Consider the following 18,532-nt stretch of genomic DNA (forward strand, 5'->3'; position numbering starts at 1 on the left):
GCATTTGGCTTTTTTTTTTTTTTTCTCTAGAAATGAGAGAATTTGGGTCTGTAAACAACATAGCACCAGGCTGTTTTTATGGAGGTGGTGGAGTCTCACTATTTTGAAAGAGCTGGAGGGCTTATGTTTCCTTGCATTTTAATGCTAACTTCTAAAATCAACATCTTAAGAAACAGCAATCTAATTCAGAAGATGAAAAACTATGCTGTTTTCCTATCAGCTTCTCATATTATATCTTTGTGGATCCATTGGGTTTTGTAAATAGTGGGAGATGCAGAGTGCAAAGACAAATCTTTTCCTTCTCTCTCTCTGCTTCGCAGCCCTCCGAGGAAACACTTGCTATGCATCAGTAGAAGCCAGTTTTACTGTTTTGATTTCAATTCAGTTTTATCTGAGGCCAAATATTCTGCATCATTTTCCTCTGAAGTCTGTGCTCAGAAGTGATGCTCAGAAAGGGGAAATTTGTATTTTATAAAATACTGCACTTAATCATCACATACTTGTATATCTTATCTGTTGCCATCAAAATTTTCATGCTGACTTTGATTTCTCAAATTTGGGGTTAGTTGACAAAAGCTGTGTTGGGAATTATAAAGGCACTATTTCTATTGCTTTTCTTTATTTGAATATTATTGCTCATCTCTTTATAGGAAACTTGGATATTGTACCCATGTTTTTTAATCTTCATTTTAAACAATTTACAGCAGCTAGGATTTTTGTTTGGTTTTCATGTTTCTTTTCAATAGAAAAATATATTCTTAATTTTGCATTCTCTGGCAAGTCTATGAGCCACTCTTTATAACACTGCTGTGGTTTTTTTGAACCATGATCTAGTTCTTTCAAAATGAAAACCATCATCTCAAAATCAAAGTAATACAAGAATAAATTTGGACATATGCTGGTGGTTTCTAGATATCACTCTTCATAAAACCTGATAGTGATGTACACACTTTGTAGCCTTTTTTTTCCCCTAGAATGAGCATTGAAATTTTGTGTAGAGGTTGTTATGACTTTTATTTCTTTTAAGGTTTTTAAGGTCAGTCAGTGTGAAATTTATACTTCAACAGAATTTTTAGGGAGGAGTAAAGTTTTTTGCAACCAAAATGCAGGAGTTTGCTCAACTCCTTTTGTGATCTCACCATCACAGTAAGGCACCTCTAACTTTTAATCTTGTGATGTATTTCTTATCTGCCCCTAGTAAACTCTGTGGGTGCTTTCATCCTGTATCTGTTATGTATATATTTGTACAAGTCTTGAAAAATGCTGTTTCTGTTTCTGCTAGCTATTGATTTATGCTGTAGATTCTGTCATGAAAGAAATACATCAGTCATTTTTTTAGGCAGTTTTAGCAAGCTGTTGCCTTCTTGCTTTCTCAGGTCTCAGTGGCCTTTGGCACTTCATCTTTTGTTACCTTGAACATCCTCATGCTGATCACTTAATTCTGTTTCTGATCTTTCCATGAAATAGAACAAAGAAGTTACCTGTTGCCTTTTAAGTGTATTCAGAATAAAATAATTTTTGTTTAGACATACTGTAAATACAGACTTTTAGAAGTCTCGAGATAATATTTAAATAAATTGACTTCCTTAAAATGTGGACTCTTGTCTTTTAGGGAGTTACTGGTGCTTTGGCAGTTTTGATGAAAGATGCAATTAAGCCCACGCTAATGCAGACATTAGAGGTAAGTATGGCTTATGATACCTGCCCTTCTCCAACTTTCAAATTCTGTGAAATTTGTGCTGATTTCTGTGCCGATCATGCTTCTCTTCAGCAGCTGTACTTGACTTTCAAAGTTGAAGCCAGGGTCTGATCCATAAAAGTGTTCTAGCAAACATTCATTTCTTTATGTTTAACTATTCAACTCTATCTGCATTTATATTTTTTGTTGTTTTTTTCCTTTTTGAGATCTGGCTATAGTCATAATTTTACCTAGTGTTGCAAACAAGCAGCAGTGCATTGTTGAGCTGCTTGTGAGCACAATGGGACGCAGGTTCATCTTCTAAGTCACAGGTTTACTACTATTTCCCACCTCCACACAGGGAAGTGTCCTTTTTGAGTATTTCTTTGTATGTTCCCATGACAATTCTTGCAGAGCAGCATGTTGTGTGGGAAAAGGTGCTTTGCTGTGGCCATTCTAATCCGTATTACAGTTTGTACCATTCAAAGTCACAGGAGGGTCCTTTCAGCTGTTTATGCATTTTCAAAAGATGGCTCCCAGCCCCCCTATTTTGCCGCAGTGCCTTCATGGAATAAATGAAGCTTTCATGGGCTATGAGAGGAATGTTTTACACCTACCCTAGTGAGCTTTCTTCCAAAAGCTTAAAGAATGTAGAATTGGTGCAAGCTAACTTCGTGCCTGGGCAATCTGGTATTGACGTTTTGATGGGGAACTGATGAGAAACATTCAAGGGGAGAAGGAGAAAGAAAAATGAGAAAATAATGAAGCAGCTTTGAAAACAAATGCACTGGGAGAAAAATGAGTGTATATATATTTTTTCATTTGACCATCAAAATTACATAGCTGGAATATTTCACTATGACTCTTGATATGATGAAAAGTTGAAGAATGCAGAAAGATACTAGTGCAATCACCAGTTGATAAAAATGTGTCATTTTCTACAGCATGTTGAAGCTATAACTACTATATTTTTGCTTTTGAGTTTGGATGGGGACAACTTCCTAGTCTTGGGGGATATTAGGAAAACAGAATTTAAGTCTATGTTATTTTATTATAGCCATCTTAATTATTTTCCCCTGCAAAGGAAACCTGTTCTTTCATGTGGCTGTCTGAAGAATGTATGTGTGTGTGTGATAATTTTAATATAACATCCAATAGGAGAAACTGGAGATCAGATAGCATTGAGAATGTCATGGCCAGAGCTCAGTATTATAATCACCACTCAGATAACATTGTGTGTGTTAAGCACCAGTGACAAGGTAGCTTTGATTCTGTCTGTTTAGTCACTCTATTTGCACTTTGCATATCTGTTGGAAAATACTGTGGTTTTGTTGCAGTGTTCTGAAAGACAGTTATAAATGTCAGAAGAGATTCTTTTGATCGGATAGGCATTTGGTTCTGGGACTTGCATGCATTTATTTTTTGCCTGTGCTTCTTTATATTCACATTTCTATGCAATAAAATTCCTGCCTTTTATGTGGTATTCTTTTCTAGTCTAATCTATGCTATGGCTGAAACATCTGCCAATTTTCATCAAACACTGTTGCTTGTTAGCAGGACCCTGACCACATTACCCAAAGATTAATTTTCTCCCTAAATTCTTCTCACAAAATTATTTTTAAAACCCCAAACCAAAGCAGCTCAGAAGACTCCTTCATGCTCCACTCCTCCACTTTGAGTCTTAAAGATTAATTTTTGTCACCCTTTGGATACTTGCTGGCTTGCAGGCTAATGTGAGTTACCTATCCAAGTAATGGAGATCCCCAGTTTATCTAAATATTTTCCAAGCTAGTGCTGTGCTTTGGCTGAGGTCCTTCTGGGCTGTGCCATTGCTCTCATGTAGAATCACAGACCCTGCTGAGTTAGAAGTGACCCCCAAGGAAAACCAAGCCCAGCTCCTGGTCCTGCAGAGCACCAACCCCAAGAACCACACCATGAGCCTGAGACAAACACTTGTTGAGCTCTGCCAGGCTGGTGCTGTGGCCGCTTCCCTGGGGAGCCTGTTCCAGTGCCCAACCACCCTCTGGGTGAAGAACCTTTTCCTAGTATTCAACATAAACCTCCCCTGACTCAGCTTCAGGCCCTATCATTGGTCACCACAGAGAAGAGATCAGTGTCTGCCCCTTTTCTCCCCCTCACAAGGAAGCTGTAACTGCAGTGAGGTCTCCCCTCAGTCTCCTCCAGGCTGAACAGACCAAGTGACCTCAGCCACTCCTCACATGGCTTCACCTCAAGGCCCTTCACCATCCTCATGGCCTCCTTTGGACACTCTCTAATGGCTCAATGTCTTTTTTTACACAATGGCACCCAGAACTGCCCCCAGCACTGGAGCTGAGGCTGCCCCAGCTCAGAGCAGAGCAGGACAATCCCCTCCCTTGCCTGGCTGGCCATGCTGTGCCTGATGCACCCCAGGACTCTGTTTGCCTTCCTGGGGATGCAGTGCCCACTCTACTACTGCCTGAACTGTTGCTGCTCTTGAGCTCTCTTCATTATTTTTAATTCTTCATCTGAATAACTGTAAGAGGTGCTTTTAATAGCTTCAGTTTGAAAAAGAAAAAGGAGGGGAACAAGGAGGATGTTGTGCCCTGCACACTTGAGTGTACTCTAGTGCTCCACTTGGGAGTTTAGAGCCCTCTAGCATGACAGGTTTTAAGCCAGACTTATCCTAGTATACCCTGGGGTGGTAGATGTAGTAGTATTTCTTCTGAGTAATGCCATCTTTCTGATGAATGTGTGAATTGCAAATCAGAAATGAGGATAATGAAACCTACATTACACTTGAAATAAACCTAGTAAGTAGCATCCAAAAGTTAGCATCTTAAGTTTCCAAAGAGGTTACCAGTAGTAATTGGGCAACATAATCCTAGTCCCTTTGGGGAGAACAAGTTCTTCATAAAGCTGTAAGGGCCTTTAGCAACAGCACCACAATTTGACAACAGAAAAATTAGAAATAATCCTGCAGCACATAGGTGGTGAAAAAACAGATAAATATTATTACAGAGAACACAGATATAGCTCAGAATGTGCCATGGACCTGTCTGGCAATTAGGGATAAAACTGTTCACCAAAGTAGATCTCCCAGATCACTTTGGAGAATGGCAAAAAGACTGCTGGATGAGGGAGAGCAGGAGTTCTGGATGACTGAGTTGATTTGGCATAATTTGTAAGTCATGGTGACTGTGGGTAGCAGTGACTGGAGGGAGCCATTGCAGAGAGAGTAGGCAGATAGAAGTAGCCAGTGCAGCTGCACTCCTCCGTGGTCTGGCCACAAGCCTGTGGATGGCAATTGTGTTAAGCCATGGGAGTCTGAGGAGTTGCTTCTAAGGGCCTGTGAAAAGGGAGAAGAACAGCACGCTCAGTAGATTTCCACCAACTTTATATGATGTCTGCATGCACTGGAGAAGAGGCTTAGAAGGTCATAAATCAAAAATTACCAAATGTCAGTCCTGTGTGGAACTGAACTGGCAACTTATGTCAGTGCTTTTTTCATATATGAATTGATGTGTGGTTTAATTTGCTGGTTTTTAAAGAGATTTCTTGGTGGGTTGCTTTCTGTCACAGTCCTGCTACTCTGACACCAGAAATTCTGCCTGAAATTGTTACTGATTGACAGTGTTTTATATGCAGGAATGACAGTAAAAATCTGAAAATGGGAGACACAGGGCACTCCAACTACAATAACCACAGACTTTGGTGGAGCTTACTTATATCCAGTGCTGTAGAATTGAGATTACTTTGTTTGGAATGTACATAATGATTTCATAGTGTTTATCTATGTTCCTCATGACAGATTTGTTCTCCTGTCGACTGATCCCTTAATGTTCAGCATTTATTTATACCATGCGTAACAGAGCAGCTGCTCTATGGGGCAGCCCTTTGTAGTTGCAGGCTGGCTGCTCTGGGGTGGTTTGTTGTGTTACTTTTGAAGTGCCACTCACAGTAAAGATGAGAGAAGAATGGTAATAAGTATTATAAACATCCTGCTAGCGGCCAGATAACTTCAGATATTTATTGACATTCGGGGTTTATTTTCTTTTACTGAAACTTGGATAATAATATTTTCTGTACTGAAAGCAGTCAGCAGAATGCATCCCTGTGCCACTGTTGGGTTCTCCATATAGTTTGTTAAGAGTGTAGCAAAAACAAGTGGGACAGATGGACTGGCACAGTCACTAAAGCTGGCCTGAGAAGACATTGTTGTCCCTGTTCCAAGGTGTGCCTGAGGCTCCCAAGGTCCTGCTGGAGTTCACTCTCTTCAGTACCTAGGCTCTACTTTTCTTCCAGGATTGCTCTTGTAAAAAACATTCCAATTGCTCTTCCTTTCCTTCTGGTGGATTTCAGAGCTCAGGGGAGCATCTGCCTCTGCCAGTGATTTAGTAGTATGTTTGGATTTCAAGTTAGTCATGGGAGCCTCTTGACTTCCAATATTCTGGATTTTGGATCCTGCAGTCCACATTCCCTTCCTATCCATGCTGTGTGGGTGAACTCTTGGAAGCACAGTAGCGCAGGGAATGTGAGAGGAGACCCTTCTGGCCCCTCTCTTTGCATGGGTGCTGCAGTGTGTGCTGGGCTGCCCAGTCACTGCCAGTGGCTGTGGGTCCGTGCATCACATCTGCCCCGTGTGTGCTCTGGGCTCTAATGAGACCAGTCCTGTGATTGCTTGCCACAAGAAGTTAGGGGTTAGAAGAGTAAAATTAGTCTTACTGAGTAATAAAAGACAAACTGGAAAAAGCCTTATGGATCTGAGTCTGGTAGCTGGAAATTTGTGGCCCTACTTATTTGAATGCCAAATACTGGATTAAAGTAGAAGTAAAGCTTCAATTTAGTTTGGTGAAAGTTGTTTGCATTTGATTTTGTATGTTACAAGCTCTTTGGGATAGGGATAACATATTTTCTCTTGTTACAGGGCACGATTTCTCCTTCATTTACTTTTTTGGCTCCTGTTTCTACTCTAACATGTACAAGGCAGTTATCTGACTTGCAGCTTAATTGTGTTGTTTCTGGAGAACAGCCCCTACCCATGTGTGTGCATGTGGCAGTGGCTAAAAAGTTACTTGTCTTTCCTCTGAGCAAAACAATTAATTATATGCTATTACTTCCAAGGAAGCAATAATAAGAGATGCTTTTTGTTCATATATCATTTTTGTATATGATTTCTAGTCATCATTACTAAAATGTCCATGTTTTCTGTAAAACACCACTTAGATTACAGCAGTGAAATAGAGATTTTCATATGTAGGCTGTTTCCTTAAGTTACTGGTGGCTGGGGGAAGGGAGGAGGAAGAACCAACTTGTATTTTAAGGTTAATGGTTTCCAAGCTGTGGTTCGGGGGACTATTAGATGTGCCCTGCAGCTGATCCATAGAACTCTGTCCTCCTTAACTGGTGTTTCTGGCCAAAACTTGAAGGAGGTTGCCTGGTAGGTTGTCTGAAATTTCGAGGGCTGGCACTATCTCCTAGTACAGAATGTAGAAGAAGATCAATGGAAATAATGTGAAATTGTGTGCTTACCTTTTCTTTAACTAGCTGGGTGCTTTAAGATGCACAAACACAACAATGGGCATTTGTTTGCCTAAGTATTTCGTAGTAGAACAGCTGAAGTGACATTCTTCTGTCTGATTGTGTATTCTGTTTTAGAGAAAAAAACAACAGTTAATGTAATCTCACCTAATCCTAATCCCTTTCTGAGAATACTTATTTTCTAATTTCTCCTTTCCTTTGGGTCGCTGCCAAAAATATTCCCCCCAATAAAAGGGAAGCTGAGAACTGCTTTCCACCTCACAAATTCCCTATACATAGCTAATTTGCTTACTGCTTGCCTCTCCTTTCTCTGGTTTAGATTGGAAAACCAATCTAAACCAGAAAAAGGAGAGGCAAGGAGTATGCCATTAGACATAGACACCATGTATTTGTATTTACACAGGGAAAATCAGCTCTGTCAATTTTCCCTTTATGGTGTTTAGTGCAGGACCTGGGCTTCCAGCAGCAGGGAATGTGTTTTCCATTGTGTCAGTATCCCCACTGCACCCCAGCATGTCCCTTGCCATCTCCCTCTCCAGCTCCTTGACCCCTGATTCTGGTCCCTCATCGCTTCTGCTGGCTCCCCTGCCAGCACAGGAATGGCTGCTGCAGCCAGTGAGGAAAACAGGAGCACACAGGGCTGGAGCTGGGCTCTTCCCTGGGTGTCTGCAGTGCTGCATTTAGTGCTTGTAACAGGATTGTGCCAGAATAGCACACCACAGTATTAGAGCTGTGGAAATGTGAAACATGAACTAGTACAGGGTGGGGTGAGGAAGTTGTGTAGGTTTGCACTACTGTTTATTACCTTTCTAGGAATGAAGCAGGCAAATGAGGTCTCAAGCACCTGAGATGTTCCCCTAAGTTGTCTAATAGCATTTCCTTGCTATATGTGCTTTGATTTATTTGTGACTTTGATAAGTCTGAAAAATTATTGAGTTTCTTACATAATGTGCTGGTTTGGCCTGGGATAGGGTTAGTTATCTTCACATCAGCTAGTCCAGGGCTGTGTTTTGGATTTGTGCTGGAGACAAATGCCATCACTTGGCATTTGTTGGTAACACAGGAATGTTTCTGTAATTGGTGAGCAGGGCTTGCACAGAGTCGAGGCCTTTTCTGCCTCTCACCCCACCAGCAAGCAGGCTGTGGGGCAGGCAAGACATTGGGAGGGGACACAGTCGGACACAGCTGACCCCAACTGGGTATTCCCAGCTGTGTGGCGTCGTGCTGAGCTTACAAAGCTGTGGGAATAAGGAGGAAGGGGGGACATTTGGAGTGATGGCATTTGTCTTCCCAAGTAACAATTACATATGATTACACATGCTTTCCTGGGCTGAACTCCTGCCTGCCCATGGGAAGCAGGAATGAATTCCTTGTTTTGCTTTGGTCATGTGTGTGCAGTCTTTTCTTTACCTGTTAAATTTGCTTTATCTCAAGCCATGAGTATTCTGACTTTAACCCTTCTGATTTGTTCGCCCATCCCACTGATAGAGGAGTGAGTAATCAGCTGTGTGAGACTTAGTTACTGTTGGGGTTAAACCATGATGTCTATACACTGAATTACTTACATATATATTACTGAATTACTTACATATATATTTTTTTTTATCATCCAGGGAACACCAGTATTTGTTCACGCTGGACCTTTTGCTAACATTGCACATGGAAATTCTTCTGTTTTGGCGGATAAAATTGCTCTTAAATTAGTTGGAGAGAAAGGATTTGTAGGTAAGTAAATATTCCCTTTATTGTATTATGATCTGTTAGTAAATTGGCAATGATGCAAATGAGTGGAAAAATTATCAATTAAAGGTAAGAACACTACTTCATTATTAATATCAGTATAAAATAATCTTAAAGTGAATGTGTAATAAGACAAAAGCACTTCTTCTCTTACCCTGCCTTTTGTCTCAAGTCCTGTCACTGTGGTCCTGTCACCATGTTTGACTCACAAGTGACCTGCTCACTCCACAAGGTGGCTGAACCAGTCAAATGACTGGATTGCGTTTAAAGAGGTGTCCTGTTGTTCTTTCTATTAGCATTCATCTGGCCTCACTTGATAAACCAACAGAAACCACTCTTTTTTTCCTGATGAATTATTTTTCTACCAGTTCAGTAAACTCAGCCAAATCAGAGATCAGGTGCCCCTGAGCCAGTGCAGAGGCAAGGTAGAGAAAATATTAATTCTGCCTCATTTTGTGGCTGTGAGCCGTTGGGTTGGTCCAGCTGCATTGTCAAACCTCACCGTGAGGCCCTTATGTTCCCATGAAAGCGTTTGAGTGGGCTGACTCTTTTTGTATAAGGAATTCAGCCTTCACAAGCAACAGTAGACACACAGAGCTTACAGTTGCAGGCAAAATAAACTCATGGCTGAGCAATGAACTAGCTTTTATAAAAATTGTTGTGAGTGTTTAAACCTTAGAATTAATTAAATAAAAGGGACATTGCAGCCCCTTCACTGGTGATGCCTTTGCACTGCTGCAGCCATTCTTTTCTGAGTCCTGAACACCCAGGTTGGATTACCTTAATCCTAACGCTGAAGTTTGAGTACCTGTGGAACAGGTTTGAGTACCTGTGGAACAATGGTCTTGAAAAGATGCGGCAATGTGAAAATTAGGTTTATTATGCTAGCCCCCTTAAACTAGTAGAGAAACATGCATGTATATGCTTATGTCATACCTACGTACAGGAAAGGATTGTTTTTTACAGTGTTGCACATCTTAAAGGTCTGGTTTTTTCCCTCTATTAATCAAACATCCATTCAAAGAAGAACATTTTGCATTCTGAATACATGTATTTAATGACAGTTGAATTCCTGTTTCATTGGGCCATGTTCATTGTTACATGGCTTTGTGAAATGAAGAGCAAAAGAATTTAGGGTAGCTAACATTTTTCATAAGCCACGTGAAGTGACTTTGTTTCTGCAGTGTGCAATCTTTTCAACTGAGGAGTCAGTTGTGTATCAATTGAATGAAAGTAATGAAAGTATGCTGGCGACAGTCTTGAGTTTTGATCCAGGTTTCAGAGTCCAAAATGTATTGCCTTAGATTTGGATTCCCTTCCATTGAGTGTGTCCCTCAGGCACAGAGAGCATATCCTTGCATTTCTTGTGCTTTTTTCAGTCTTATCCACCTGTTTGTCTTTAACACTCTTTTCTGCTTTGTTTGTCTTTGGCTCCAGTTTCTCTTCTGGGAGACAAAGCAGCGTAGCTTCAATATAGGAAAACCTTTGTGTGTTGCCAGCTAAGGGCTCTTGTTCAGATTCTGTTCCACAGAACAAAAATCCCCATGAAACTGGCTTCAGAATAAGACTGCCTTTGCTCTGCAGAGCCAGGAACTTCAGCATGATTTGTGGTCCTTTGTTAGAATACTAAAAGCAATAGTTTCTAGAGTGGCCTACTTAAATAAACTTTTCAGGTAGTCACAAGTGTAAATATTTGTTCTAATGGTTGTAATTACCATAAGCTTTATGGTTTAAAAAATTACATTTTTTCTGGTAACTAGTCAGAGCGCTTGAGCAGAGACAGCACTGGTTCATTAAATAGGGTAGGACAGGACAGTTTATTAAATACTGTCCTGTCCTACCCTACACAACTGAAATCTAAAATGACAGCTCCAAAGTGCTCACCAGTCCACACTGAGGTGGCATCCATACAGATGGAGGGCCCAGTGCCTTGTGAATCTGCACGGCAAAGCAGGCAGCAAGAAACTCCACTGCATTCCTGCTCACAGGAGTTTGCCTGAGCCTTCTGTGGCCATTGAAATTCCAAGGGGAAAGCTGATCCTCTAGTTAATTCAGACAGCCAGGGTGCAGGACAGCTATGCTGCAGTTAGGGAAGTAGCTGAGTAAGTTCATTCACTCCTGCTAAAAGTAGAAGTTTTCACTGTTCCACATTTCTCTTTTGGGAGTGTTCTCATGCATTAGCTCTGGCACTCATTAAATCTTGTATGAGCGATTACAGCCCTGCCATGTCGCTTAGTTATATAAGCTCAGGAAAGAATTCAAAAGGTGCTAGGAGTAGAGTAAGGTATCTTGCAGAGCCATGTGGCTGGGAGAGACATTTGAGGGACCACAGGCTATGAGATTACTCTCAGCTGCATCCAAAGCAGGAACATTAGAAATCTGTGACATATTCTGCAATTAAATTACTTTCCTGAATAGTAGAATCAATATCTGAATGTACATACATTAGCTCATTCACTGTGAGATGGGATGATGATATAGAAAATATATAATTAATATATTTTTTGTTTTATATATTTAGTGTTTACATCTATTTTTATTTTTTTTTTTTCACTTACACCACATTTATTTTAGAGCAGAATTTCCTGTTAAGTGTGCGGACAGTACTGAGGAGAATAGCATGGCTTGAATTTGCAACACAGTTTTACAAACACAAACTTTTCTAGTTCTCTGTCCTGGTTTGAGCTCCCTCGTTCCTGCAGCTGCCTGTTTCCAGTCCCTTGCAGCCCCTGTTTCACCAGCACACCTGTTCCCAGAGCCACCTGACAAGCTCAGCTGGACACTTGGTCTCGATTGAAAACAACTACAACAAAAAAAGCCTTTCCTTCCCCCTCAACAGACAGTGTCTGGGCAAGCAGCTTTGTGTGACAGGGGAAAGATGAGATAATGCCACATAAGATGGTGTTTTTGCTGGAATAAATAGTTATAGTATTAAAGCCTCATTTGGAGCTTTCAAGTGCCAGTAAAGCTACTGTGGCTGCACTGGCTGCCCAGACTGAGCCTGCATTGCCAGGGCAGCTAAGCCTGTCTCCTTTCTCAGCCTGTGCTCAACTGTTTTTGCATGACATCCCAGCAGAAACCTATTGCTTTTTTTGTTGGCTTGGTTTTCTGCTGACTTAACACAGAAGCAGTTCAGCCCAGAGTCACAAAAACACCAGATCTGGTGCAGGAGAGGGTGAGCTGGGACAGCCAGCAGTGAGAAACCAATCTGTTGTGAAGATCCAATTACTTGTGTGACCATGTGCCATGGCCAAGGTAAAAAAAAAAGAAAAAAAAAGAAAAAAAAGAAACACTCTCAAAGTGTTCTTTTAAAATTTATTTTTAAACCTTACTTTTTCTCTCTACCCTGCATTGCCCATTTCTCTGCTTGCCTTTCAGCTGGAATGGCATCGTGCTGTGCCTTTTGAGTAGTGTCAGGTAACAGTGATGTAGGCAGTCTGCTTTAAAGAAAATATAAATGAAGTTTAACCATTGAGTCCTGTTGTGAACTCTCCCTAACTGAAGGCTTTCCCTGCTTCAGTTCCAGCTATCCAAGTGAATCACAGGTCTTCATTAGGTTTAAATAGCTTAAGCCTTTTAGCTCATCTTTTTCTTTCTCTCTTTCCTGAGCCTGGTTGCTATGTACCAATAACTCAGCCTTTTTGCTTTAATTTTGAGTTCTTGGTATGCATTTTGCTCCTGAACTTTAAGTGTGATGCTGTAGCTGCCACTGCCTGGTTTGCACTTGTTTGCCCTCTCAGCCTCTTGGTGTTTCCCTGCTGGTGAGCACCACTTGCCCTGGCCCTGCTGAGAGCAGGAGAGGCCCAAAGAGGAGAGGGCTGCAGGCAATTCCTGCATGGGGAGCACCCACACTGAGGCACAGTGAATGTACCTATCATCACACCCTACAAACTGGAGGGTTTGTGTTCAAACTGTAAGGTTTGATCTCGGGGCTTTTCCTGAGCTGTCAGACATTACTGCACTATACAACTCAACAGATTGCCCTGTCCATCTCTTTCATCCCTTCATGTTCAGCTGAAGAGAGGGTTTATTGCAAATCAGAAGTCAAGCGAAGCATGAGCAGATCCTTGGAATCCTAAAGCAAAGTTCTTCTCAAGTTTGTTTTTCAGGTTTGGACTTTATGGTTGTCGATTGTTTTCTTTGCTACTCCCGATAAACACATCACATTTGATGCTGAGAGCATGCTGTGCTGGGCAACCTTGTCCTGGTGTTTTTTATCAGGTGACAAGAGGGGAATTATTGCGAACTGTTGCTGACTTAAGAAAAGTCCACTTTCTATTCCTTTCTTTAGTTGGTACTCTTGATGTAATTGGAAAGAATTTGTAGACACAGTAAATTTTTATAAGCCAAGTAATTGACTCTTTTTATTGTGTTGGTGCTCTGTTGGTTAGAGTAAGCTAATGATGCTAGCTGTTGTAAGTATCTCAGTACATACAAAGTTTTATTTCAAAGGCTATCCATTTTACATACTCTCAGAGCAGACATTGTTTAACAAGTTTATAAAGCACCTTATAAAAACTCTATGTGTTTAATACACTAAGTGAATAATCTTCAGTAGATTTTTTTTCTTAATGTCATAAGACACTTCAATCCATTTTTTTGTGTACTCTTTTTCCAAAAAAGGAAATAAAGCCCAAATACTTTGGCTAAACTTCTCTTGGCACCACTAGTAATGTGATATTATTACATTTAAATGTCAAGTTCAAGGATTTATTTTTAATTTTTTTTTTGCTTGATATCATTAGAAGGGGATTCCATGCAGTGACCCTCCAGAAAGCTTTAATTTTTAAGAATCTTTGTAGCTTCCATTATTTAATCTCTGACTTCTTCACTCTTACTTTCAGAAAAAACCCCAAAATTTAGTGTGATTGCATTCCAGGATGTTGCTCTCTGAACAATGTGGCTGTTCCTGTTGAAGTGTTAAAGCAAGGCTAAGGTTTCATGGTATGGGGTGGTTGAGAGCATTATCAGTGTAGGTGTTGCTTGCCTACTCTGACCTAGTTTGTGTACTGCAAACTAGAATTAGGGTGTTCAGAACTTTACAGTATTTTCTCTGACCCCATTCATAGTGCAGCTGCTCGAGCAGCTGTGCTGGGCACAACTGTGACAGTGGGGCAGGGGGAGGGAAGGTGATACTGTGTTAGCTGGAATTGCTGTGAGGCTCTTAAAGTCATGGTCTAATAATACAAGTCCCAGTGGTACCACAAACTGCAAAATAAGGTGCCATTACTGCCAGAAGATCCGTGAATCTGTGCCCTTCACTTGTGAGTGGTGGGGCCATTCACATCCAGGCTGCCCTTTTTATTACTTTCCTCACAGCTGCTGAGGTAAAAAGTGAACTCCATTGCTTTCACTTGCTGTAAAGTGGGAACAAAAAAAATCATCTCCTTCTGCATGCTTTTAAAATCTTAGCAAATTTTCTTGCCAGTAAGCAGGAAAGGCTTCAGAAATGAAATGTAGTGCAATGTGGTTTTTTCACTGGCATGAAGTCAGGGTTCCTGGGTGCTGAGTTTACTTACTGCCTTGTCACAAATAATCCAGATGCAAATCATGCTTGCTTGTAGCTTGCTGCAACTGGACATCAGGTGACAATGATTTAAATTACTATCTATTTGTGCTTTAGTGCTTAAATCAGTCTTGAAATAATTTATTAATTATTATGTGAAATGAGAAACAGATATTTTCTTATATTTTTGTGTGTTTGGAGTCCTTAAAAAGTTCTGACTCTACCTTGTCACTGCAGATTTCTATAAATTTTTTCTTCTGCCCTTTATCATACATTGCAATATAAAGCTTTTCAGGAGAAAAATTGAGTAGAAGAGAGCTGTCCTGAATGTTTTTATACATAAGGAAGCATCCTAGCATTAACTTTCATTATCATATATCACTGTATTTCAGAGCTGAATTAATTTGAAATCCTATAAATTATGCAAAGCTGAACTCAAAACTGAAAGTTGGTATTGATCCTGAACTATTGAATTATGTCTGACAAATATCACACTTGGCATAAAAAACTTATGTTTTTCCCAGGCAGGGAGGTGGTGCTGTTTTGAAGACAAAGCCTCCTAAATTATGGACTGTCTTGTAGTGAGATTTTACCTTCTTCATTAAAAAAAAAAAAAAAAAAAAAAAAAAAACCACAAAAACTAAAAAACATGTTGGAAATTCACTTAGTCTTTCCTTGCTACAAAGCATATTTGTAAATGTTTTTTCCCAAATCTGCTGTTTATATCCAGAACTGCAAGGGGCAATTTATAGGAATAAAATAACACGTGGTTATAAATCATCAGCCTTTTAGCTGAGTTCTCTGCTTTATCTGACAACCATATCAAGTGGTCTCTCCTGCATAAACTGACTTAGCTCCAGTTTGAAACCAGCTAGGATTTTTAACTCTTGCCATAGCCAATTGGGACTCATTTGGTCTGTTTTTTGTAATACTGTGTTGCAGCTTAGTCCTCTCTTTCTCAAGTGATAATTTTCAGTAATACTGACTCTAACTATTCAAGCACACATTTTCCATACATGACTGTGACTGACTCAATACTACTAGGTTCCCCAACTCCTCCCTGATGTTTGCAAGTATGAAGTTCCCAAATCATAGGTCAGATTTTTGTCACTTTTCTCCAATGGCAGTAACTCTTTACTGCAAATAGTTTTTATTCCATTTCTGTTCGTCATAAATCCACAGAACCTTTTCCCCTGTGATACCTTTTCAAGCTTTGCTATTGCCAATAAATTCCATCAGTGTTGCTCAGTCTTTCTGTGGACATGGTTTAACAAGTATTAAATGGGAGCCCTGGGCTGGTCCTCTCTCCTGTCCCACAGTTCTCGTGTGGTGGCTGCCTATTTTCCCCTTAGTCATGTAGTAATGTTCCTCTTGGCTAGTTAACAGACTCCTATGTATTGCTGTAGCAGGTTCTTTTGTTCCTCATCATTGACGAGATTTTGTTATATTTTCATCATGAGAGAAAGCTTTTAATCTGGTATGGCCTCCCTTTGGTAGACAAAGGTTATATTTCTTACTTATTTTTTAAGTTATTCTCTTCTTAAAAATCTGTTAGAAAAAACATCAAGTGTGTAGTCACTCAGACTTCCCCCCATTACCTGAAGATAGGTTTGATACTTTTCAGGCACAAGGCACCCAAAGGAAAAGAGCTTAAGACATTGATACAAGCATTGTGGTTTGTATTTTTCTTCTTCTAGGATTTTGAAAACTCTGATTCACACTTTATTAAGAGAAGTGCATTCACTTCTTGTGTATTTTGGTTTTTTAATTCCATTTGTAATATATTACAGTATTCTCACATCATTAGCTTCTCTGTTTTAATTGGTGGGGCTGAAGGCCCTTATAATTTGTTTGCATTTCCTTTGCAGGTTCTGGCACTTGTTCCTTAGCGTAGCAGCTCGCTCTGTCTTTTCCTCTCTTTTAGAGGAATTATGTAATTAATAATGACATTATCTTCTACTCAAGAAGTTAACCCTGCAGGATAGCAAAGCTGTTTATTTGATAGCCTTTCCTCCTAGTGACCAGGAGTTACCACTGTTCTCATGCCAGATGTCATGTGAGAGACCAGGCATTTTAATTTGTACATTTAGAGAATTTTGAATTAATGGGTGATTTCAGTATGAAGAAAGAAATTTTAATGGCTACATGACAGAAAATAATTAAGAGATAGTGTGGCCTTCTCACAGTTATTTTCAATGGGGTTTTTGTTGTTTCTGGGTGGATGGATGCTGCTCTGTGCCTCACTGGAAAAGGAATTAAATGATTTTCTCACAGACTAGGAGCTGTGCAGGGGCACATGTGCATTGGCTGTGTGCTGAATGAAGTGCCACACCACCACTGAGCTGGCTGGGTCACAAACAAGCAGAGAACTGGATGTGTGTAGCTTATTTGAGAATTCCACGTTTTCTTCCCTTCGTATGGTTTTTCAGAGCAGAGTGAGATAGTGTTGGGGATGGGATTGTACACCTGGGCAATGTGCTGCTGTGATGATGGGGAGGCAGGAAGGGCCATGTGAGTGTTCCTTCTGGCTGGCTCCTGAGGAGCTGATGCCATGAGGAATCCTGTCTCCTCTTTCTGCCCAGTGAAAGACAAGGAGACAAGGCTGCCGAGTCCATCACCTGCCACCAGCAGCACAGTCTCTGCTGGAGACCTCCTGGTCTGTGGCACTGCAGGTCTGTGTGCTCCTGACAGGAGCCATACATCTTATTCCCACCTCCATCCTTCACTGGCTTTCTGGCCTTAAGCAAGTAATTTCAGCCTCTGTGGCTGCACATGTAATCCCATTCTTCTCCATGTGTTCTTCCAGTTTATGAACTTTCTTGGGGGCAAAAACTGTCTCGCCATAGCAAAAGGGGAGGTGGCAAGCACTGCTGTAACAGGAACTTTAAGGTAACAGGCTTTTGTAGAGCCAGGGCAGCTGCCAGTGCTTAAACATGCATCAGGAATTTTCTTACAGGCTGACATGGTATTTTAATGTCCTTTATGCTGACCTCTTCTGCAACATGTTAGAGATTAACACAACTCTTTCCTCTGGCAGTGATATTCATAAACTAAATGGATTGTACAACTGTTAAGGGCTATCCATTATTCTCAGTCTCAGGATAGTTACCCAGAGGTAAAAATAGATGGGAAGGATCTGTCATTCATTCAGAAAGTAGAGGCACTGCCCAGTTCCTGATAAATAAAATACTATTCTAGTGAGTAGAAAGTGATGACATTGCAACTTTTGTTGATTTTCCCTTCCCTCCCCAAGTTAGCAATCTTACCTAGTTTTAAAACTCCCAACACATAAGAAGCAGTTCCTTTTGTTCTCTTGTTGCCGGCTGGTTGTGTTGTTTTTATTTATAAGAAGAAAAGAACCAGGGTTTAAAAAAATTGCAAGCAGTAAAACATCATGTATGCTAGGAAGTTCTCTTAATTCATCACTTGGCAAAGGAAATAAAAGCAGGCTCCCCAGCTAACAGCATTACTTTTGCTTAGGGTTATTTGGCAGAAAATCCATCATCCTCTCTCCATTTGTGAGTATTTCATATTGACTTACGCCCTTTAGCAAGGGTCAGCAGGGCAGAGTATGCATAAAGAGTTCAAGTCCCATTTCAAAGGCTGAATTTTAATTTTAGTGGATGGTTTATTTTTAATATCAGTTGAAAATGCTAGCTCTTTATTAGATTTTTGTTTGGTTGGTTTACTGACCTTTTGATCCTGAAACCTAGTGTTCTTTTTATGCACAACTTGTGTAAGAATTAGTTTTCTTCAGATATTTACATCATGTTGGAGAAACCAGTGTTTACTTTTTATTTTCTGACTCATTCTGAATCTGCAGGCAGAGTGTTTTGTTTTCTGAGAGCTTTTATAATTAAAGTTGTTAATAATGTACATGTATTGAAGGGGCAATGTTTGTTTATTTATTTTGCATATTTGCTTTTGGAACGGGTGACTTAATTCATCAAGGCTCCAGAGAAGTCAATACAAACATGGAATGTGAAAAGGACATAAATATATGTATTTCCATTTCTGATTACAGTAATTATAGTAGGCAAAGTTTTCATAGCATCTAGTACAAATTTGCATTTTGCAGAGTTGATTTT

General features: G+C 40.2%; 1 protein-coding gene across 2 annotated transcripts in view; it reads left to right on the top strand.

The window, feature by feature from the left end:
* The window catches only part of MTHFD1L (methylenetetrahydrofolate dehydrogenase (NADP+ dependent) 1 like), a 144,039-nt gene that overhangs the window by 49,393 nt on the left and 76,114 nt on the right, over positions 1–18,532 (top strand). For both annotated transcript variants that reach the window (XM_063151276.1, XM_063151277.1), the window contains exons 18-19: positions 1,613–1,681; positions 8,812–8,923. In XM_063151276.1, the coding sequence (XP_063007346.1) occupies positions 1,613–1,681; positions 8,812–8,923 (181 nt within the window). The remainder of the gene's footprint in view (positions 1–1,612; positions 1,682–8,811; positions 8,924–18,532) is intronic.

The sequence above is a fragment of the Melospiza melodia genome, chromosome 3, assembly GCF_035770615.1.
Source record: "Melospiza melodia melodia isolate bMelMel2 chromosome 3, bMelMel2.pri, whole genome shotgun sequence".
In the NCBI taxonomy this organism is placed as follows: domain Eukaryota; kingdom Metazoa; phylum Chordata; class Aves; order Passeriformes; family Passerellidae; genus Melospiza; species Melospiza melodia.